The following is a 21,635-nucleotide window of genomic DNA, read 5'->3' on the forward strand; positions in this document are numbered from 1 at the left end:
AATTTCTTGAACAGCCCATCGGACTACCTGGAAGCCCTTTACTTTTATTAAACCCACTTCCAGGTACTTCATCATTTTCGGATTGGTGGACTTGGCCTCTGACTGAGCTACTCAGAGAGCTCCCAGCCTCACATCCGTGAGAGGACCCTGCTGTTGGGAGAAATCAGTGAGAAAGGCGTACATCCCCCAGTCATGTCTGCATGGCTAGAAGTGCCACAACGTGCTAAAAATTTATACCATCATAACCCCTGGGCTCCCATGGACTGGTTTCACATTAACCAAACTCATGAGACACTGATGCAAGAAAACCAGAAATTTAACTTATTAATGTAACAGAAGATGTGAAACTATGAACCAGACTGCAATATCAGAGTTCAACCATGAGTATATGTTCTCCTCCACGGCCCAAACACGGGCAGGCAGTCACATGGCAAGTGTGGACAGAAGCAGAGCAGGAAGGATTTCTAGATGAATTCAATGGACTAAATTTCTGTTATACCAACAGATCTGCTGCCTGGAAAACAATTAATTCTAATCACGGTGCACTCTTCGTGGACAGTTGCCGAGACACGACTGTGAGCACCTGTGTAACTCTCCTTTCCCTGTCCTTTCTGGGCTAATTGATGCACAGACGTACAGAAATCGAGGGATGCAGATACATCTAAACACCCAAAGCCCATTCTGGGAGCCACAATACCATACAGCCAGGGTTAAAATACTTGCTCTGCCACTTACTAGTTCTGTGACCTTGGTCAACTTACCCTCTGTGTGCCTCAATTTCCACACTGTGAAACTGGGATAACAATCAAACCTTCCTTACTCGCTTGTTGAGAAGATTGAAGGATTCATTTCTGTAAAACGCTCAGAAAAGAATGTAGCACATTTTGGGTGCTCAACAAATGTCAAATTAATATTACAGTGGTTTACAAGTCTCCTTCCTAATCATCTTCTGTGTTTCCTGGCTAGACTAATACCCAAAGGAAATTCTTATTTCTCCTTTTATAAACTCATGGGATGAACCCTTCTGTTCCATCCCACCACCTGTTTAAACTGATGGAAGGGATACCTCCTCCCCACTCCTCTGGGCCATGCAGAGTGCTACTCCCTTCACAGCCCTGACCCCTGGCCCACAGCTAGCCCTCCTCACATTAACAGATTGAGTTGTGATTCCGGGGAGACAAGCAGGGCATGTGAAACCCTTCCTTTCCCTCCAGTGTTGACTACCCTAGGGAAGCACCCTGGATGCTCAGCTCCATTGCAGAACAGCCCTGTGCATGATGGGGCTCATTCTCTCAAGGGAAGGCTTGCTGTGGCCCAGAGATACCTGGGACAGGGTGAGTCTCTACTTCTGGGACACAGTATCATGACACTCATTTATCCACAGCCCTGAAGTTCATGGAGAACGTGGCTTCATCAGTAACAAAGAAGACATTTATCGCCTGCCTACTCTTTTGTGTCATCTCTCAGTTGGCTGCTGGAGACAACATGTGTATAAGTATTGGTTCCCCTTAGGCCCCAACATATATGAAGTAACAAAAATTTCTGTGGCTTAACGTTGGTCCAGGGCGACTGTGTAACAGTTCTGACTCTGCTGATGCTAAATTATGGGTGTAGGAATTATGGAACGTCCTCAAATATCTTTCATCATAAAATCAGCTTTTCTTATTTTCTTGTTTCTTTGTAATTACCAAAGACTATAAAATGATGGCTGCACACAAAACAGCAGCTAAAGTTTATGAGCTCTCTTGACATACCCACTGTGGTAAACATGTTACATAATTACTAATTCTCACAATTCTACAAAGCAGATATGAGTGTCCCCTTCTCACAGACGAGGGGAAAACTCAGAACGAGCTGACTCAGGATCACATGGTTCAGTGTCAGCACGTGCAGGCAAACCCAAGTCAAGAAACTACACCCCATCATATATGTACCAAATCAACTCCCACCAATTAACACACAGCGGCGGGGTCAATACTCAGGGAACTCAACACACCTTTCAGCTTTATGGTGCTCCAGAGGCAGCTTCTAGCTGTTTTATAATATCCCGGCTCACTGGTTTCTAACAATAGAAGAAAAGCCCGATTTTGCCATTGTTTGCACAGCAAGTCTGAAATGTTCACAGCGAGATAAAAGAATAAAACTATGATATAAGCAGAAAAAATTTTCCAGGTAGAAAGACATAATGGACGTTGTGCTATTCTGAAGCATTAAGCAAAGGAATCAAAATAAAATCACATTGTTTAAGCCTTATTTTACAAACAGAAAAATTAAGACTGTAAAAAGTTGCAACAGCGCCACCTATGGCTAAAAAGACCTTCCAGGTTGCCGGGAAACATGCAACACAAAAATTGACTGTAAGATGAGAAACGAGAATCAGATAACTAGAAGCTTATGTAGCATATACTGCACTTTGCTTCGGGGGGATGGAGGGGTATTCAGTATTTAATCTGATATTGCTAATACTCCTAAATATAAACAAAAGACATAGGCTCATGGAAGCTCATCTTAGAAGAGGAAAGAATCCAGTCCAGCCACTTCATTTTACACGAGGGGAGACTGAGACCTGAGATCTGTCCTCCTGGCAATCAGCAGCAAAGCTCTCCTAGGTCTCATGTCTTGCACTGTAGTAAAAACCAACAGAACTGTACTACGCCTATATTCATAAAAGTCACGTCTGTATTTTTCCAACAGTAGGTAATCTAAGTATCTTGCAAAATACTTCTCAAAGAGCCAGGAAATCATAGAAGGGTATTGAAATACAAAAACATTTATTTACATATTAAAACAGCATGAGCTTTATTATCTCTATTAAAAAAGTGACATGTCAAATCAAAATTTTGAAATTTTAAAACCTGAAAAGAGTGCAGAAAAAAATCAAAATTTTCTTTAGTCACAAAAGAGAGAAGCTTATTCCCTGATAATAATCAATGTGGATTTTTCTAAACTTAATGGTTCTGGTCAGAATCCCGAGAAATTAAATGTCTGATGGATGGTTACACGGCAACATGAATTCTGAGCTTACATTCTGTGTAAATAATCTTCAAGGTCGTCTGCTTAAGGCAATTTAAGTAGTCCCTGTCTCACTAGAATGACACAGATTTCATTAAAGCTTCATACTGCACTTAAAAAAAACAATCCTAGTTACTTTAAGCCATATTAATGTATATCATATATACACATATTGAATATGCATCAGAAATAAGCTACACTTTTTAGTATTCAGAGTTGATACTTCTAAACTATCAGTCACTGTGAAAGCACATTTTTATTAAGCACCTCTACGGTGCTTTGTATACAAGGCGTCCAGCTCTCACAGTCAGACAAGGTAAACCATATTACTCAAATTTCACAAATGACGAAATATACTTAAGCCATGTAAACAACTAAGATATTCATCATCAGGAAAGAAAAGAGTAAGGATTTTACTTACAATACTCACTGACAAAGTTTTCTTTCATACTAAGACTACATAAAACAAATTCAGTGTTTGGAAATTTTTCAGTAAATAAGCACCACTAGAAAAAACAAGTAACATCATTAGCAACAGTTGGACTTTCAAAGACCACTTCTCTCTTGCACAATAGTTATTTTAAATGTTTTGTTTTTAGTTCTCACAAAGCACTAAATTAAAAAACTATTTCCTTTACAGTCATTACCTGAGAATAAAACATTTGTGAAAATGTACAATTTTAATTTATGCCACTCTGCCTCTCATTCTCACTGGTGTCTCTCCTTTGAAGACCTCATCAGGCTGAGATAGCTAAAATCGGTCATTTATGGGCTCACAGGAGTTCGGGAAAACACTCAACGGGAAGCTGATTAGAGGAGCAATTGAGAATTCATCCTGTGCAGCCTGGATTCCAGCATCGAGCTAGCCACCGCCAGCTGCGTGTCATTTGGGGCAAGCTGACCCATCTCTCAATCCCTCAGCTACAAAAAAGGAGACACTGATACCTACAATCAAACACTTGCTATGAAGTAAAATATGAGCAAAGCATTTTAGCCTCAGTTAGGCGTCCACTCACAGCGAGTTTGGTCATTATGATGATGAGGATGGCTGTTAACAAATTAAGCTCGACCAAACAGGAGAAATCACCTTAAAGGAGAAACATTTTAAGTCCATGAGTATTTCCTTTTGGGTGGACTGTAGAATATTTTTTGATTTTTTTTTAATAAACCAAATTTTGTCCATTAATTGTAGATTTACAGGTTCATGGACAAGTCTCCAGAAAAATAATTAGAGGCCTCTAACCTCTGAAAATTAAGATGTAAATTTAAAAAAAAATCAGGGAAGAGATTATACCTCATTTGGGAGAGTATGTGCTTAGCATGCATGAGGCCCTCAATTCAGTCCCCAGTAACTCCATTTAAAAACTTTGTTTTTTAAGAAATAGAGAATTAAAGCAAAAGGATGGAGGAATACGGAAATTTTTAGAGACTCATCTCAGATTTAAGATAGGGAAGAAACCATCCAATTCTCAGAAGAAATCTTGAGGACTATGTAAACTGGATCTGAGATGTCTAGTCTTTTAACATTATTCATGAAATCATATTACCAAGTCTTAAAACTACCTGATAACCCACAGTGGTGATACTGATCATAACAGCTACCATCACGTATCGAGCTCCGGCTAGGACTGCTCTGTTCTGACATCTCTACCCCTAAGGCCTCACCAGGCGGAGAGCACTAAATTCGGTCATTTATGAGCATCTCGTGTAAGTCCTCCATTTGTGCTTCTCACTCTCCCCTCACCAGCTCCTCTGAGGGAAGCACTGTTATCATCTTCCCCACCCGCAGATAAGGCCACTGAGGCACAGACACTAAACCCGTTCCAGGCCACATTGGAATTAAAGGACGTCTGTATTTCTGCTGTTTTGCTTTTGACAAAGGAATCTGAGATATCAATTCAAAGCAGACTGTTAAATAATCAAGTCTGTCAGGTCTTCACCTCAAAGAGCAGATACTATAAATTCCTGATGTAGGATGAGGCTGCCGTCACAAACTGACTCAGCTTGAAATTAATATCCAAGATGAAGCAGCGGATACAAGTAAATATTCACGATTGTCAAGTCTGCCCACGGGTCTGGGCCCTTCACTGCCTGAAAGGGGGTGAAATCCCCACCCGTGTCTGGGAGGGAAGCGCGGCTCTTCCCGGGCTCACCCAGGCTTCATAGGCTATTTACCCCCACAGACTAGCCTCAACGGTTAAAAGCTCTCAAGATTTTTACACCAGGCAAAACTGAAAGACATTTCTGTAGATGGAGCACTTTCTCAGGCTTAAATTTTTTTGCCTACACTCAGCCAGAGGGAGAAAAGAAACAGGACTCTACAAAGTCCTGACCCTCACCACTCACAGGAGTAGAATGACCACAGCAGAAGATGGCCCTTCACGTTGCAGGATGTGAACAAAATAAAGATGTCCCAACAACAGGCACTCCCAGACACAGCGCTCAGCAGTCTTCTGCACAATCACAGTTGTGCAGCCCTCAACACCTTCTATTTCCAGAACACTTCATCAGCCCAAAAGAATCCCCCTATCACTAGCATTCACTCCGTAATCCCCCTCCACCCAGCCCCTTCCAACCATCACCTGCTCTCTGCCTCTGCATGTGCCTTTTCTGGGCTTTTCAGATCACTGAAATCAACAATATCTGGCCGTTTGTGTCTGCTTCCTTTCAATTAACATGCTGTTAGCAAGGCTTGTATATTTTGAAGTGGTATCAGCATCTCTTTATTTTTTATTTTTTTTGGAAACGTTAAAGATTATTAGAAGGTGGTAAGTACTATCAAAAAGAGTAGAGTGGAGCATAAGTGATTGGGTTTCAAAGGGAAAAGTGTGGGTTGAACAGTCAGGGTGGACTTCCCAAAACAGGTGGCATTTTTCATTTTCCTCTTTTTTTTCTTTTTTATTCACTCTTACGTGTGAATAATGTTCCACTACATGGAGATACTACATTCTGTTCATCCATTCAGCAGCTATGTATGGACGAGGTCCAGAAGAATGAGTGTAAGGGGTGACTAGCATGGATGGCATTTAAGCAAAGGGCAAAATGTGTTTTCAAAAAAAAGCCAACAAACAGAGGCGCAAGGAAATTCAGTGCGTTTCTGAGCAAAGTGCTTGCTTGCTTCGGCAGGACTACCGTGCAGGGCTGGGGCGGATATTGGCAGGAATCACGGTGAGGGAGTCACCTGAGAAGACATCCCACTGCAAGCAGCTCAGCCAATCCTCCTCCCTCATCCTGTATTGTTAGAGCAATGTTTCTAGGTTACTCTTATTTCAATTAATAGCATTTAACTGCACGTCTGATCATCACCATCAGACCACATTACCTCCAAGTCACAGAAAATCATTCACTGACCGGAGCAGCACCAGGACATAATGGTGATGGATTAGGGAGTCCTGCAGCATTCCAGCCTGCAGGCACAAACCCCACATGTGCCCTGGTGATGTCCAGAAAATAAAATGCATGGAAATATCTCACTGCTGGAACACGACAGCTGCCCTCAAATTGCCCGAAAATCATGCTGGCAAAGCACTACTCAACCTTCTCAGTACAAAAAAAAAAAAAGCTAAGAAGGCAAATTTAGGCTCTTCCATTGAAAACCAGCAGCCACCACTGCCAGTATTTGAGCTGGAATGCTCCTGACTTTGAAAACCACTGCGCAGTTACTTTTCAAACGTGAAACTCATATATATATACCACGTAGATGATATTGCAGTAGGATTTTTCTTTTCAAAATTTCCAGTTGCAAAATTAGCACAAGAAAGTTTATGTTTAGGCTTTAAAAAAAATCAATTATCCTCCATTTTCTTAATTTTGAACTTATTATTATTTTATAAATGGAGCTATGGTGCGTATTTAAAACCTTTTGATTTCTGAAAACAAGACGTTTATGACCTCACTATTTCAGAGCAAACTTTAACGATTCGTTGAGAGGTGGGGCCTGGGGTGCTCACTAACAGCTCTTTAAATACTGACAAGGATGTGCTATTAAGTAATACAAAGGCTCTAAGTCCACATTAGCTCAGAAAGCAAAGAAACCACACCAAAGACTTCCTTAAATATTTTATATATTCCTATTCTTTTGAATATTAAAGCTCTTAAAACATATGATTTTTTTTGAAAAAGACAACAGCTGTAATAATTTTCCTCTCACCAAGAAAGCAATCTTTATCAGGAATAAAAACCCCTATGGAAATCGAAATGACAGGACGTTTCTAGCTAAGTGAACACCCAGATCTGAACACAAACCTAAATCCTATCAGATCTCACTCGAAGGAGCTCTACAAAGGCCTGGGCAACCCTGGAGATTAGCTCTTTTGTTCCAAATGTTGGCTGAGCTAAGATAATCACACTAGGCATGGAAAGAGAGAAGAGGAATGTCCACCTGGCAGCCTCCATCAGTTTTCTTCCAGCCACAAGGTGCCTCTAGGGCAGCCCCGCTAACAAGTCCCCCATAAGAAAAGCCGGCATCCACACTGCCCCTGCCGTCCCCAAGTAGCCCCGAAGCCCATATCCCAGCCTGTGAATGGTCTTCAAATGATCCCCCAGTTGGTGGCACCCTCCACCTCTTCCCCGCTACACACACACACAAAGCCACGACAGCCTTCCCAAAGCACAAATTTGATTACATCAACCCCACTTCAAACAGTTCAGAGGCTCCCTGGTAGAGTTCTAGCCCCACCCCAGACCCTGCTCGCCCAGCCTCATCTCAGTACATAGGTCCCCAGTGACCTCAGGAGCCCCCTGACCTGCTCCTACTTCCCACTTGCCTCCAGGTTCATTTTGACTGTTTCCCAAGGAAGCCTTCACTCCCTCCAACCTCCACAATTTGTTCCTCTCTTCCTAGAACATTCTAGGCTAACTGACAACGCTAAGCTCTCAAGAAGCAAATACATTTTGCTTATTTATGTGGCTACACTCTCTCTCCCCTAGACTCACTGAAGTGCACGTGTTATGAATAAATGAATGACGGGTTGGATCTCAAAGGGACAGACATACCTGCTCTCACCCGTCCCGACCCTTTTGTCTGTAGTATATCAGAAGCAAAACCAGAAGTACCTTCCCTGAGGGTCACTTCTGTTGACACCCTTCACTGCCTACTGTGTCAGTTCTAGTAAAACTCAACTTCTTCCAAAGCCCTACACCCCGGACTCTCTCCAGTGTCCTCCCCAGCAGGGGCTCCCTCCACCCTGGACCGCACAGGGCACTCTCCCCGGGTCCCCACGCCAAAAGCCTCCAGGCCTCTGCCCGGGCTGCACCTGCGACCTGAGCCACATTCTTGACTCCTTCTCTTGGCTGACTCTTACTCTGTCCTCACAACTGAATGTACAGCCCATTTCTTCCAGGAAGTCCTCTCTGATAATGTCCTTTAGGTCTTGTCTGGGCTCTATCTATAGCAGCAGTACATGGTGACCAACTGGGTGTTTGCCCGCTTCTTTGAGACCACGAACACTTGGGAACCACGTGGGAAGGAGTGAGAGATTATAAGACAGGTGGGGGAATCAAAAAGCAGAAATCACAGCCCAATTCCCAAATTCAAGGATACTTTCTCAGAAAAAAGTATAAACTATTTCACACGTGTGCCATTTGGCTACTATTTTTGTGGCTTATGGACAGCAAGAACTTGGTGTTCTAGCCCAAAACCCAGGTTACATGCAAAGAAATGTATATATTCTTATCCAAAGGAAACCAGAGCTGCTCAATAACAGTTTTCATTTAGAACTGAAAGGAAATTTGATAAAGGCAATCTCTCTCTCTTCTTTCTTTTCTGGAATCATATAATTTTAGAAGTATTTGCGTGACTAACAGACGGCTACAGCCCGTGATTCTGCACTGAAGTGTTTGGGGCTGAGGAAGCCCAGATTACATTCACTCTGTAAATGCAATCACACCAACACACTGATAGGTGCCGTGAGTGGTGGAGCTGATGTTCCAAAGCAGGCAACATTATTCTGTAAGAGAACTCTAAATAGAAAGTAAGAAATGCAATGTCCTGTACTCAATTTCATTTGCTATATGGGCCATTAACTGATTGTATATCTTGACTAATGAAACCCAAAAATAAATTGTCAACTTCGATTTTCTTCATCTGACCGTTTTATGCTAACATCGGATATTAAACTCTCACTCCATATGGAAAGCTCAGACCTACGCTGCAGCACAGTTACACCCCGTGGAAGAAAGCCGACCAAGGGAGAACTGGAGAGTTTCCCTTCAGAAGCTGCAAAGTCTGGTTTTGCACCTGTACACCATTTGCAACCAGGTCATCATCAAAGGAGTTAGACGTTACCTCTCTGGGACGAAAATCACTGCGTGCTTCAGAACCATCAAAGAATGCTGAGCTTTGTGAAACAGTCCAGAGGCGCTTAAATCATACTTTTTCTGAAAGGCTCCAAAACTGACCCACTTCACCATTCCAGGTATAACAGGGAAGTACTGGAAACAGTAGAGAGAACATGCCCTTGAATTCTGACAAGGCCCTGCTTGAATCCTGCTACAGCATTTACTAGTCGCTAAATGGACCAATTCTTTAACCCCTCTGAGAAGGCTTCCCAATCCCCAAAAGGGGGCTGCCACCGCCCACCTGGGAGGCATGGATGTGAATGAAACTCGCAAGTGGGGCGGCCGACTGGTACCTGACACGGGGTCTGGCTAATTTCCCTCCGCTGCCCTTCTCCCCCTTTAAACTTGCACTGTTCCCCCGGTAACGATCAAGCCCCCGGAACAGACTGCCCGTAACTTCTGTGTATCCCTGGATACATGCCTTACCCTTAGGAGGCCAGAAAAACAACTGCCTCCTCCCAAGTCACTAACAATATTCTTAAGAGTCTGGGTATTTTTAACTCTATTTTTCAGGGAGACTATTCCAGAATTTTGCAAGCACCATTCTCCAGGTTGGCTCCCCTCCCAGTGCCCATCCCTTCTCACCTCAGATCCTCTGTCTGACTGCCTTCTGTTCATGGGAAAGCGAGTCCGGTAAGGTGGGGCTCCCTAGGCCTCCCTCCCTCCCTCACAGGTGATTGTGACTAAATTCTCCCCACTCCTCACTTCAACTCTAGCTTCTGAGGAGTCTACCCTCCCGTACCCTGCAGACTCTGCACCTTCCCAAGACGCACACGTGGCCACGACCCTCCCTTCAGATTTCTTCCTGGTTGGCCCTGCCCAGCCCCTGGCCCCTTAAGGATAACTGGCATTGCTTTGAAAATGGCAAACGCCACTGACTGACACACCAGAGCTGTATGGTCTGGGCTTTCCTCCAACCAAGACACAGCCCTGCCCCCCTCAGTCTCAGTCTGCAGCTCTCGAGATGATCTAATTCACATGCAAGGCTGTGAACACCAGCTAAGAATGACGACTCCCAACGTGTATCTCTAGTCCGGCTCCTTCACCTGAGCCCCAGGCTCATCGACACGAGTGCCTCTTTGAAGTCCTAATTTGGATGACAAATGGCATCTTAAAAATGCCTCATGTCCACCATTTACTCTGGAATTCCATTCCTGTCAGGTATCTCCCAGACTCCCCATTTTAGTAACAGCCCCAGCACCCAACGAGGTGTCTGAGGTCACATTCAATTTCCACTCTTCCCTCCCCCAGGCCCTGCCCTGGAATCAGTCCTGTTATCTCCATCAATAAGCCCATCTCAAGTGTATTTCTGTAGGGACCATGGCCGGAAACACACAAGCTCACAGCATGGTGCACTAACAGTCCTCCGTAGGGTGCTCCCTGGATGGGGAGGCATCTCCTGCCGCTGTTCACCTCAGAAGGCAGTGGATTCTCACACAGGAGGCCCAGGAGAAGGGACTCAAGGTTCTCCCATGGTCTGAGCTTTGAAGGGCCCGAGGTCTGGGGGAGCTCCTAATTAGCAGACACACTTGCCAATGAGCAGACGAGGATGGGGGAACCCACGCAAGGCTGTTATCACTTCAACTCATGGGCTCTCAGGAGCCATGGGAAAGGCCTGTGTCCAGTGTACAGCCCAGCCATCACAGATCCCAGCCTGCATTTGCCAACCCGGACAGCCTAGACTCCATCTACTTGCGACACTTACTTCTGTTCTGTTCCCCACCCAGAATGTGATGGACTCATTCAGATATTCTGGCCTGTCTCAAGCGAGACAAATTCAGTGAAAAATGAAGTGTCCACATTTGGACCAGAGCATGAAAGGAGAAACAAGGCCTCATGGTCAGCATGATGGTGGTGGCCAAACAATTCCACCAGGTGAGATGAACCAGGGTAGGGTTGAGAATCCAAGGTCCTGGGTTGGACAAATCATCTTCCTTCATTGTTGACTGGGGTGTTGGGGACTGACTACCACAAACTAACGACACGTTAGGGGGCCCACGTGGTGGGCGTCAGCTGCAACAGAAACGGATTCAGCTCTTTACTGCCAACATGGGTTAAAAGTAAAGGCCGAGGCAGGAAGGTCTGCACGGCTGCTGAGGCAAACCACAGACCCAGCTCTGAATGCCCACTGGCTGGAGCAGAGAGGAAGCTACTGCCCTTTTAGCAGTCCCTTTGCCCAACAGATCCAGGTAAGCCAGCTACTTAGGAGAAGTCCATGTTGTCCTGATACTCAGAAAAACCAGCCTCGTAAAGGGAAAAAATAGTGGCATGGATTTTAGACCCAATTCTGCCCCTTTATGAAGGCAAAGTAAAGTAAATGGCACGGGGAAGTTGAATGCAAAAAAAAAAAAAATTAAAGAACCGAACGGTGACCGCTTCCTCCAACAGCGTCCCCTGCAGCTGTCACCTCCGTGGCGGCCACATCCTCACCAGTGACCGCCGGCCAGGAAGCGCCGTCACGCACGTCACACAGCGACAGCCAGGAACCGCGTGCTGAGCACGTTTGTGTAAAAGCAGGAATCGAGCAAAATGCTGCAGAGTTTGACCTTACAAGTTTAAATACTCCATGAAAAGAATCCCTGAGCAGCCGACTAAATCAATTCACATCTTACTTCTTCAAAACAATGAAACAAATTTAATAAGGGCGCATTTGTCACCAAATAAAAGGAGGACCAAACATGTTCCTCAAAAGCAAGGATTTCAACAGGTATCAAACACCAGTGGGTGATGAGCTAACAAAGCAAATATTCCAAAAAATTAGAAAATAAAAAATGACTAAGATAATAGATGGATCAAAACAGCTGTTAAGTTGTTGCTTTTTAAAGCGATGGAGACTGTACGGAGGGCAATCTGGCTATTTCAAATGCAGGGTGTGCACAGCCCACATTTTCAGAAGCAACAACATGCTCACTGGGCAGTACAAGTGAAAAAGGAGTAAAGAAAAAGGAAAAGAGGAACAAGAGAAAATTAGAATCACACAAGAACAAAAATGATTTTGACTGCATGTACAAGAATTTATGTGAGTGTGTGAGGCCAGGGACGCGGGGATGGTGAGGCCCAACCTCACCTCCTGCTCAAGGGAAAGCAGGGGCCTGAGGGGAGCGGCGCTGCCGGGGGACCACAACGTGTTCAGCTCCCCTAACCAAAATTCGACCTACAAGCGACTAGGCAGCTTTTGAGCTACAAATTATTGTCGCATTTCATTCTGGACCGTTTTACTCACTTCCACCAAGAGTAGCAGGAGAGAATGAGGCTCTGCTCCTGCACCAAAGCATTGTTTAAAAAATTAATGACTGTGGAATAGTAAAAGAAACAATGGAGTAAAAGTGACTGGAGGAGAATGTGCTTGACCCGAGCTCACTGGCCGCGTTATCTCAATGACGTTCAGATGCTGGCTGAGCCCTTATGGTACCAGAATAGACAGACCCACAAGGAGGCAGGTTTAATGCGCTGAACCACTGTGGGCTAAGTACACATCCGGCTACTCCGCCAAGTCCCAAGGGCAGACTTCAAAAGGCAAAAACAAGCTGGCATTCTCTGGTGGGTCTGCAGACTCAGAGACAAGCATTTGTTGAGCAAAAATGTCACCAGTGCCTCCTATGACAAAAGAAGTGGCACTGGCGTGGGGGCTGGGGCAGGGCTCCAGGCTTCCACTGCTCACTCACCAGTCTGTCCAGGGGGAGAAGGTGGTCCCTGCTTAGGTTTCGCTGATGCACCTACTTGACTAATGTCTGGGGCCTCAGCAGGAGTTGACAGATGAGGTGAACGGAGCGAGACTCTGTGTAGCACGGTGCTGGGAGCTATGCCCTCAGCAGTGCCCAGGCTCTTAAACATGCCAGCTCATCTCCAAGAAGCAGATGGGGAGTGCGGGCATGTAGATCACAGGGCCCTGTGAGGACAAGTACAGATCATGGCCACGACATGTCTCTCCTCTTCCTTAAGCCATAGAGGTATTTCTGGGGAGGAACAGAAAATTCATCCAGAGCCTGCTAGGTGGGCTCTCGCAGGTGGGACTAGTGTCCCCTGTGCTTCTCACTCACAGGGCTGGTCTAGACATTCTTTTTATTAATTCCCTAGCATCTTCTCCTTCAACTTACCAACAACCAGAAAGTAGGATCTGATCTTAGGTAAGTTCAAGAATCACAGAGCACCACCTCCAAAGCGGGCCCGGTAGCACATGTCAGGTCTTCTGACCGCCACCTGTGGGACCACCATGAGCCCTCTCCAGACTCAAGGACCGAGGCCGTAGGCCGGGGGGACACAGCTTCCCTCACTCACCCCAGCAAAGGGGGACCACGTCTCGGCAAAGGCATCTCACCCTCTTCAGCCCGAGGGAAAACACGATAGATATACGGGGAAACAGAGCAGAAGGTGGGGGGTAGGCAGCCCAGAAGAGCTCATCTGTACTTCCGAGGCAAAGTGGGGCCATTGACTTAATCACAGGGACAAAGTGGGAATGAACATTTCCCTGCTCTGTCCCATACACCGTGATACGCCTTTCCCTGCATAAGGAGTTCATTCGGAAGTCCCTGGCGGTGTTTCTGATGTCCTAACTTGGCATGGTGGCTGTCGGGCAGGAAGAGACGGCCTGAGCTGAAAAGGTGCTGGGCCTGGGAGGCAGGTGACAGCGGCTCCAGCCGCAGCTCAACCAGCGCCTCGTTCTGCCTCTCGGGGCTCAGCATCTCATCTATAAGCAAAGGGATGAGCATGTACCAGGACAGGCTGCGCAACAGAAATGAAATGAGAGCCATGTAAAGAAAGTTTCCCAGTTGCCACGTTTAAAATTTGAAACAAAGAAACAAACCAACAAACAAAAAACAAATACTAGAATGTGATTTTAAGAACAGATCTTACTTAATCTACTGTATGTAAAATACTATTATTTTGACATGTAATCAATATAGGAAGTAGAGAGATAGTTTATGTATTTTACTAGACAAGCCTCAGCGTCTGATGTGCATTTGACCTACAGTACATCTCAGCTGAGTCCAGCCTCCTCCCCAGTGCTCCTAGCATCAGTGGCTTTGGCTACTTTATTGGACAGCAACTCCAGGGGTCCCACCATGTTCCTGGCTGTAAAGCGGGAGTAAGTGTCCACACTAACCCTAAAAGGATCTCTCTGAAATAAAGGCGGATTCACTTTGAAATGTCTGGAAACCGGCGGGCTGCACCTCCCTCCCCCCTTGGCTACAAGATTGACTTCTTCCTTGCTGATCCCTTTCTGGATGTAGGGAAGCAATCCAGCACACAGCCAAGGTGGACTGGCTTCCAGGTAAACTTACCTGCTGTCTGTGTCCAGTCCCATGAAGTCCTCCTTCTCAAACGGGATGCAGGGGAGGGGGATCTTGTCCCCAGAATTCTTGGGGCCACCATCCAGCCACTTGGACTTGAGCAAGATGAAGAGTGACTCAGTGAAGTCCTCGATCCTCTTCTCCACCACCCTGCAGTACTCTTAGATTGAAGGCAACGTCGGTGCGCGTCTGCTCGGCTACCTCCCCATGCTGCACAAAGACAAAAAGCTGAGAGTCATTAAGCGATGTGCCATACAGCTCCTCTGCATGTGGAGCTTCTCGAAGGCCTTGGCAGAGAGACATTCGGTAATGGTGACAAGGCCCACGACCTTGGGGTGTTTCTGGAAGACGCTCCACCGATTCTCGGGCACATAGCGGTGCCTGTAGTGGATACAGAGTGTCCACTGGGAGCCACAAGGGCTGATATGGCTAACCGAGGTGAGTAGCTGATAGATGCAAAAGAAATTCTCCTCTGAGATGATCTCTATGGATTGGACCACAACGGGACGAGTCTGGTGGTCCTCAGCACACTGCACGTAGTCAGGGATGCTCATTTTGCAGGCCCTGCCGAGAGGGGAGAGGAGATCGAGGTACATTCTCTGCTGTGTGCTACAGGCCCATCTGGGTTGCAGTGACCTGGTGTGTACCAGCCAGAAGACAAGGGAAGCCAAAGCAAATCCAAGGGTACAGTTTGTCCTCAGAGTCTGCATATGGCTACTGTAGCTCGGATCACATTACCCAGCTTTTGGTCTAGGCTTCCTGCCTCTGCAGAGAAAGGTCATTTCTTATTTTCTATTTCCAAGCACCTAGCAAGGCCCTGATGCAAAGTCACTGCTCAAAAATGCTGAATAAATAAATGAACAAAGGAAATGCTTCCCCAACCCCCTTCAGCAGAATATAAAGAGAAGGACCACAGTAGGATCAAAAGATCTGGATTCCTATTCAATTTATTTGAACTCCTAAGCTTCATAATAATGGATAAGAAAACTTGCCTTGGGGTAGAGGGTACTGTTCATTGGTGGAGCACATGCTTAGCATGTACGAGGTCCTGGGTTCAAACCCCAGTACCTCATTTTAAAAAATCAAACAAATAAATACACCTAATTTCCCTCCTGAAAAAGTATTTTTTAATTCAAAAGTCAAAAAACACCTTGCAATTGACACAACATTGTAAACTTGACTATACTTCAATTAAAAAAAAAGCCTTGCCTTACAAGAATATATCTGGATTACTGATGTTTGAAAATGTAAAATGCATAGGGTACCACCTGCATAAAAGGAGGTGACTGTACACATGTTCTATCCCTCCTTTATGAGTTATACTTCCTTTGGGGGGGTTATAACCTCTCAGAGCTAATTTTCTCAGATTAAAAAATATAAACATTACCTGATTCTCAGTACTGCTGAAGAATCAGATAACTCTATGAAAGCATCTGACCCACAGAGTTTACTCAATAAATGTTTGTTGAATGAATGAATAAACAAGCAAAGTGAATGCTGCTCTCTGCCACAAACCATCATAATGGTACTGCCTGGAATTCCCAAGCCCACGTTCACCCGACTCTGCATTAACAATGTGGGTGTCCTGGACAGGCCTGCGTGCTTCACGAAGCCCCAGTTTAATCGTGAATAGAAATAAGGGCAATAACACAAACCTCAAATTGTTACTGAGTCAGTAATGAATTGTACCCCAACACTGCATGATGGAACCATTAAGAAAACTGGGCAAAGGGTCCATAGGCCCTCTCCATATAATCTCTTACTACCACATGGGAATCTACATTACATCTCAAAATTAAAAGTCTAACATTTTAAAGGGGTTATCGAGGTTAGGTGAGCTCACTGTCTCAAATAAGGAACACACAGTACAAATAGGACAATGCCCAGCCCATGAGATACACTCAGTTAACATTCCCACTGAGCCCACTAGTCCCTCCAACTTCAGAGCAAGAGGATGGGTCCTCGTGGCAACAGGCCACAGCACCTGAAGCTAACAAAGCTAATGGTGTCCACTTAAAAGAGCCCCTGTCACCACACTTGTTCTAATTTTCTATTTGTAATTTTTTCTTTTCATTAAATTGGAACTCCAAATTGCATAGAATTCTTACCAGATATCATGATGGCAGCCCTTCAAAACCTGACCACAGAGATCATGATGGCAGCCCTTCTTGGTGAAACAATAAAATGAAAAGCCATTTCCACAAGACCTCTGTGTAAATCTACTAGGGAACTTCATCCTGGACTGAGGAAGAGGACTGGGGAGTAGGGGGTAAACTGGGACACGGAGAAATATGGGCCACCTGTCCCACAATGGACTTTAGACTCACCCTCACCCTCCAGGAACTTCTAAATACACACAGACAGAGTGCTATGGACAAGAATTTTTTTTAAACAAATCCCTGAATCCCTAGCAGATCTTGTTTCTACCGAGACACAAATGTCTTATTTGTATAATGTTTCACAGAAGCCTTAAAATATTATCACCCCAACTTGACACATCAAGAAACTGAGGTAGAGAAGTTTATCACATTCTACAAGATTAGAGAGAGGCCACGTCAGACACCGTATTTAAATCCAAGTCCCTGCTCCGTTGCTCACACTAGAAAGTGTCACATACTGCCTCTTTCCTGCCCTCTCCCTGCAATAAATCTCTGAAGAGTCTTTTCTGTGTCACCTGCAATCAAAATCACATCAATTTTTCACAAAGAGCTATGTCACTCCTTGGAGGACATACCAAAATCTAAAGGGTTGGGTTGAGAGGAGATATTTGCATTTTCTGTTTCTCAAAGGAAACATGGCTTTAAAAGAAACTGAAAAGTATTTATCTAGTCTAAGCTCTCATTGTGCACAGAAAGAAACGGAGGCTCAGAGGAGAAGAGGAAAGGGCGTTATTAACAAATATTGCCTCAGCGCAGCACTAAGCCAGCCCTGGGCACTTCTGGGGGAGGATCTGGAAGGCCCAGGAAAATGAGTGTTAGAAAATAGAAAGAGAAGAAGAATATAAGGTCCCGTCTCTACACCACCATACCATGAATTTCCACCAAATTACCCAGTATGGTTGCAGCCAATAGTAAGGTTGTCTAAACAGGTTATTGAAACCTGGAATTCTCAACCATAGTGGAAATTCCAGCATTTACTGTGCTTTTTTCCCAGTTCAATCATCAATTCAGTGGGCATTCTGTACCAGGGACTACACGAGACCTGGAGTTCTCCCAAATAAAGATCTCTATTACCACGTGTGCAAACCACATAAAGACCACCAGAAGAAAAGCGCCCACAGATAAGATGGAATTACTGAAACTGAAAGCAGCCAAAGAGCATATATTACTAGGAAAAATGGTGCTCCTATAAATGGACTCATGGACATAGAAAGCAAACTGTATTTAGCAGGCAGGAAAGGAGAGATTAACAGATACAAATTAGTAAATATAAAATAAATGACAAGGACCTACTATATAACACAGGGAACTATATTCAATTTCTTGTAATGAGTTATACTAAAAACAATCTAAAACATATGTATATATATATGCATATGTTTATAACTGAATCTCTGCTGTACACCTGAAACTAACATTGTAAATTGACTACACTTAAATAAAAAATAATTTAAAAAATAAGTAAAAATAAAAGCAACGCCATTAAGAAAAAATAAAAGAACACTCTAATCCCCTTAGCTGTAGGTGGTGGAGAATTCTGGTTGCAAACACCAAGTCCACTGGATCACTCCAGCAATGGCTGTCACTCTTTCTGACCATCAGAGAGTCACTTGTTTCACTGAGGTTTCTTTTCTCTTCTGTGAAAGGCTACAGCTGCAACTAACGATGTATAGAATCTCATCATTCACAAGCCCAACAAGTAGTGAGGACTTCCCATGGGCCAGGCTCTGGACAGAGGAAAATATAGGGTCCGAAATATATTCATGGGTAGAAGAAGTTTGTGCCATAAAGACGTTAATTCTTCCTGTTTTGATAGACAGATTCATTGCAATTCTGATTAGAATTCCTACCAGATTTTTCTTGGAATGTAACAAGTGAATTTATGGTCAAGATTAGCCAAGAAATTTCTTTAGAACCACCACTGGGGAGGGGTGGATAGGTCATTAATTTCCACTGCTCTTTCTGAAGTGATAAAAACGTTCTGGAATAATAATGGTTGCACAACTGTGAATATGCTAAAAGCTGCTGAATTTTACCATTTAAATGGATGTACTTCATGGTGTGTGAACTATATCACAATAACGCTGTTATATGAAAAAATATTTCTTGACAAATATTTTTCTTTTTATACCACTAGTCTGTCCCACAATTTAAGAAAAACAAAAAACCAATACAAACAAAACTGTGCCAGGAGTTCTTTAGGACTGCAATATCCCTGGGTCTCCAAGGCCTCTGGTGATGCTGTTCCTGTTAACACACACTAGCTGGGCTGGGCTAGCTAGGGACTGTAACTATCTTTTTAAAATTGACTGTCACACGTTTCACCCTTGGAGAGGGAAGGAAGGAGGATATCACAGCTTCATGCCTTCAGCTCATTTTTAACAGAACCAAGCCCTGCTTTCACCACTGTTAATCCCTCTCACTATAAAAACACGTGACATCAACAAGCACCGCCATCATAACACCTGAAAGTGTTCAAGATACTTACCTGCGGCAGAAACACTGAGGGAGGAGACAGAAGCTTGCTCAGCACTGATGCTCCCTTTTCCCGACTCCACCAGGTGAAGCTGGGCGCTACAGCCAGAGGCTCTCAGTCCGGGGAGCAGCACACACGCCACTGAGCTGGTCCTGAGGGAGGGTGAAAGGGAAAGGAGGGCAGCCCTAGGGGGGAGGGAAAGGGGGGGTGCGGGCTGCAGCCCCGCTCGGAGGCCAGCCCCAGCACCAGCATAAGCCGCCCGCTCCCGTCCAGGTCCGCAGACCACGCTCGCCCGGGAAACAGCCCGCCCATTGGTGGGGACGGGCAGGCGGCCGAGGAGAGGAAGCCCGGGAGGAGAGGACTCGCGGGCGGGAGAGGGGAAGGGGACGCCAGCCGTGGACTGAGGGGATCCCGGCTGCGTGAGAGGTGGCAGGCGCACACCTGGACCTGGACAGCTGTGGCCGGGGCGCCGGGGCAGGTGGCGCGGGCAGAGGGGTCTGGCCCGAGCAATCCAGCTGAACACACGCTGACTGGCGCCCTGGGGGGCTGTGACACGCCGACCGCCCTCCCGCAGCCGCCTCACCCCTTTCCCGATATCCCCTCACCTTGCACTTCCACAGCCAGAGGCCCCGGCCCCAGGCAGTAGCCAAAGGCCTACAGGGCGACAGAGCTGAGAAGCCATTGGGGCCGATCCCCGGCTCGGAGCTGGAGCTTCCAACCCGCGGTCCAGCTGGCAGCAACTGCGCATGCGCAGGAGGGCCAGCGATCCGCTCTGGGTCCTGAGAGAGAAGGGGAACCGAGGGAGGGAGAATAGGGGAGGAGGAGGGGAGGCGGGGAAAAGTGGAGGGAGACACATGGACAGGAGGAGCAGAGGGAAGGCAGTTATCTGGAATTGGGAGGGGAGTAACAGAGATGGGGAGAAAGCGTTTTACCTCTTGTGGCACCCCGAAGGAGGCAGCAGTCCTGCCTATACACCCTTCTCTTACCCGTCATTGCCCACAGCTCATATTTTACGTTCCTGGCCCAGCCCTCCAGCTAAGGTCTCTGCAGAAACCCTACGGGTATCATACCCGTTGCCCCCACAAGGAGCTAGGTTTACTGTTGCTCAGGGAACCAAGCACCCGCAGGTGTTGTTTCTCAGAACTACCTTGGGAAGAGTACATATTCCCCTTTTACACGCTGGGAAACAGGCAGGCACGATCTCTGCCTTAGCTCCACTGTCCCAAATGTTGGGCTGGCAGGGAGCGGGAGGTAAAATGTCAGAGCCCCAGAAGGAGCAGACTGCCTGAGTGTTGGTGTAGAGTCCCCATCCCTCCTGGGTAAACCACACCCCAACCTCGGGGAATAATCAAGGGCTCACCGTAGGCCCCTGTGTGTGGGAGAGCTGCCCTCAGTCCCAGTGTCCAACTTGCTAGGTAGGTAGAAGTGTTATTGAGTCCAAATTCATTCTCCTCAGTGCAGGACAGGCCAGTAAGTTGGGAGACCAAGTGTTGGGGCATGGAATAGCAAGTTTCTGTAGACCTAGATGGCAAACTAATGTCCTGGAAAACCATCTCCCCAAGTCACAATTCAGGCTGCTTTCCTATGTGCTTGGTTTTTGCAAACTTCTTGGTGTAGGAATTCCTTCTTGTTAGAATCCTTTGTTCTTGCAGCTATCTCCCTGGGTCAGATCCCTGTAAACCTCCAACAAAACAAACGTTATTTTCTATTCTGCAACGTGTTATCTTTATATGATTGGAAAAGTGTTAAATACCCTTAAAGGTCAGAGCCTTCAGAATAGGCTCTCCTGTATATTTTAGGCTCTAGGCAACATTGTTTTACAAGCAAGAAGAAGCCTAGGAGACAGAGCACAGGGTTAAAGTCAAAGGAACAGATCTAATATGGAGTCAGATTTCTTCTTTTCTATTACTGTGGCAGAAGCCACTTGAGGATTTAAATCCCTTAAAGTTAAAAATAAGTAAAACTTTAAAGGAATTTACATACATTGGTGGGAACTTGCATAGCATATCTGGAAAAGCACACAAAGGATTGTAAACATTGGCATCTCCAGGGAGGCGTGTAAGAACAGAGGATGAGGGAAAACTTCTTTCACTTGAGTATTTTTTGCTCTGTTTGAATTTTTTTAACCATATGCATATATTTCTTTTTCAGTTAAAATAAATGTGTAATGGAGCAAAGGAGTAACTAGCTCAGCAAATACAGCAGCCATAGACTCACTGAGTCATCATTTTCGATTTAAGCCAGGAAGCATTGATTGTCTCTCTCCTATGTGCCCAGTGCTGTTTTAAAACTCTTTTATATATTTTTTTAATAAAATAATAACATGCTATCCCTCACCCCTGCTCAGGGCTGGTGGGA

General features: G+C 45.4%; 1 protein-coding gene across 1 annotated transcript in view; it reads right to left on the reverse strand.

Annotated features, from left to right (window-relative positions):
• LOC140694988 (trafficking protein particle complex subunit 9-like) overlaps positions 1 to 20,157 on the reverse strand; it is a 67,875-nt gene extending 47,718 nt beyond the window's left edge. Inside the window, exons 1-3 of the mRNA XM_072957978.1 lie at positions 19,883 to 20,157; positions 19,290 to 19,429; positions 14,634 to 14,852 (exon numbers count right to left, since the gene is read on the reverse strand). Coding sequence (XP_072814079.1) covers positions 14,634 to 14,656 — 23 coding nt within the window. The 5' untranslated portion in view covers positions 14,657 to 14,852; positions 19,290 to 19,429; positions 19,883 to 20,157. The remainder of the gene's footprint in view (positions 1 to 14,633; positions 14,853 to 19,289; positions 19,430 to 19,882) is intronic.
• Between the last annotated feature and the right edge of the window lie 1,478 nt (positions 20,158 to 21,635).

The sequence above is a fragment of the Vicugna pacos genome, unplaced genomic scaffold, assembly GCF_048564905.1.
Source record: "Vicugna pacos unplaced genomic scaffold, VicPac4 scaffold_117, whole genome shotgun sequence".
NCBI lineage: Eukaryota > Metazoa > Chordata > Mammalia > Artiodactyla > Camelidae > Vicugna > Vicugna pacos.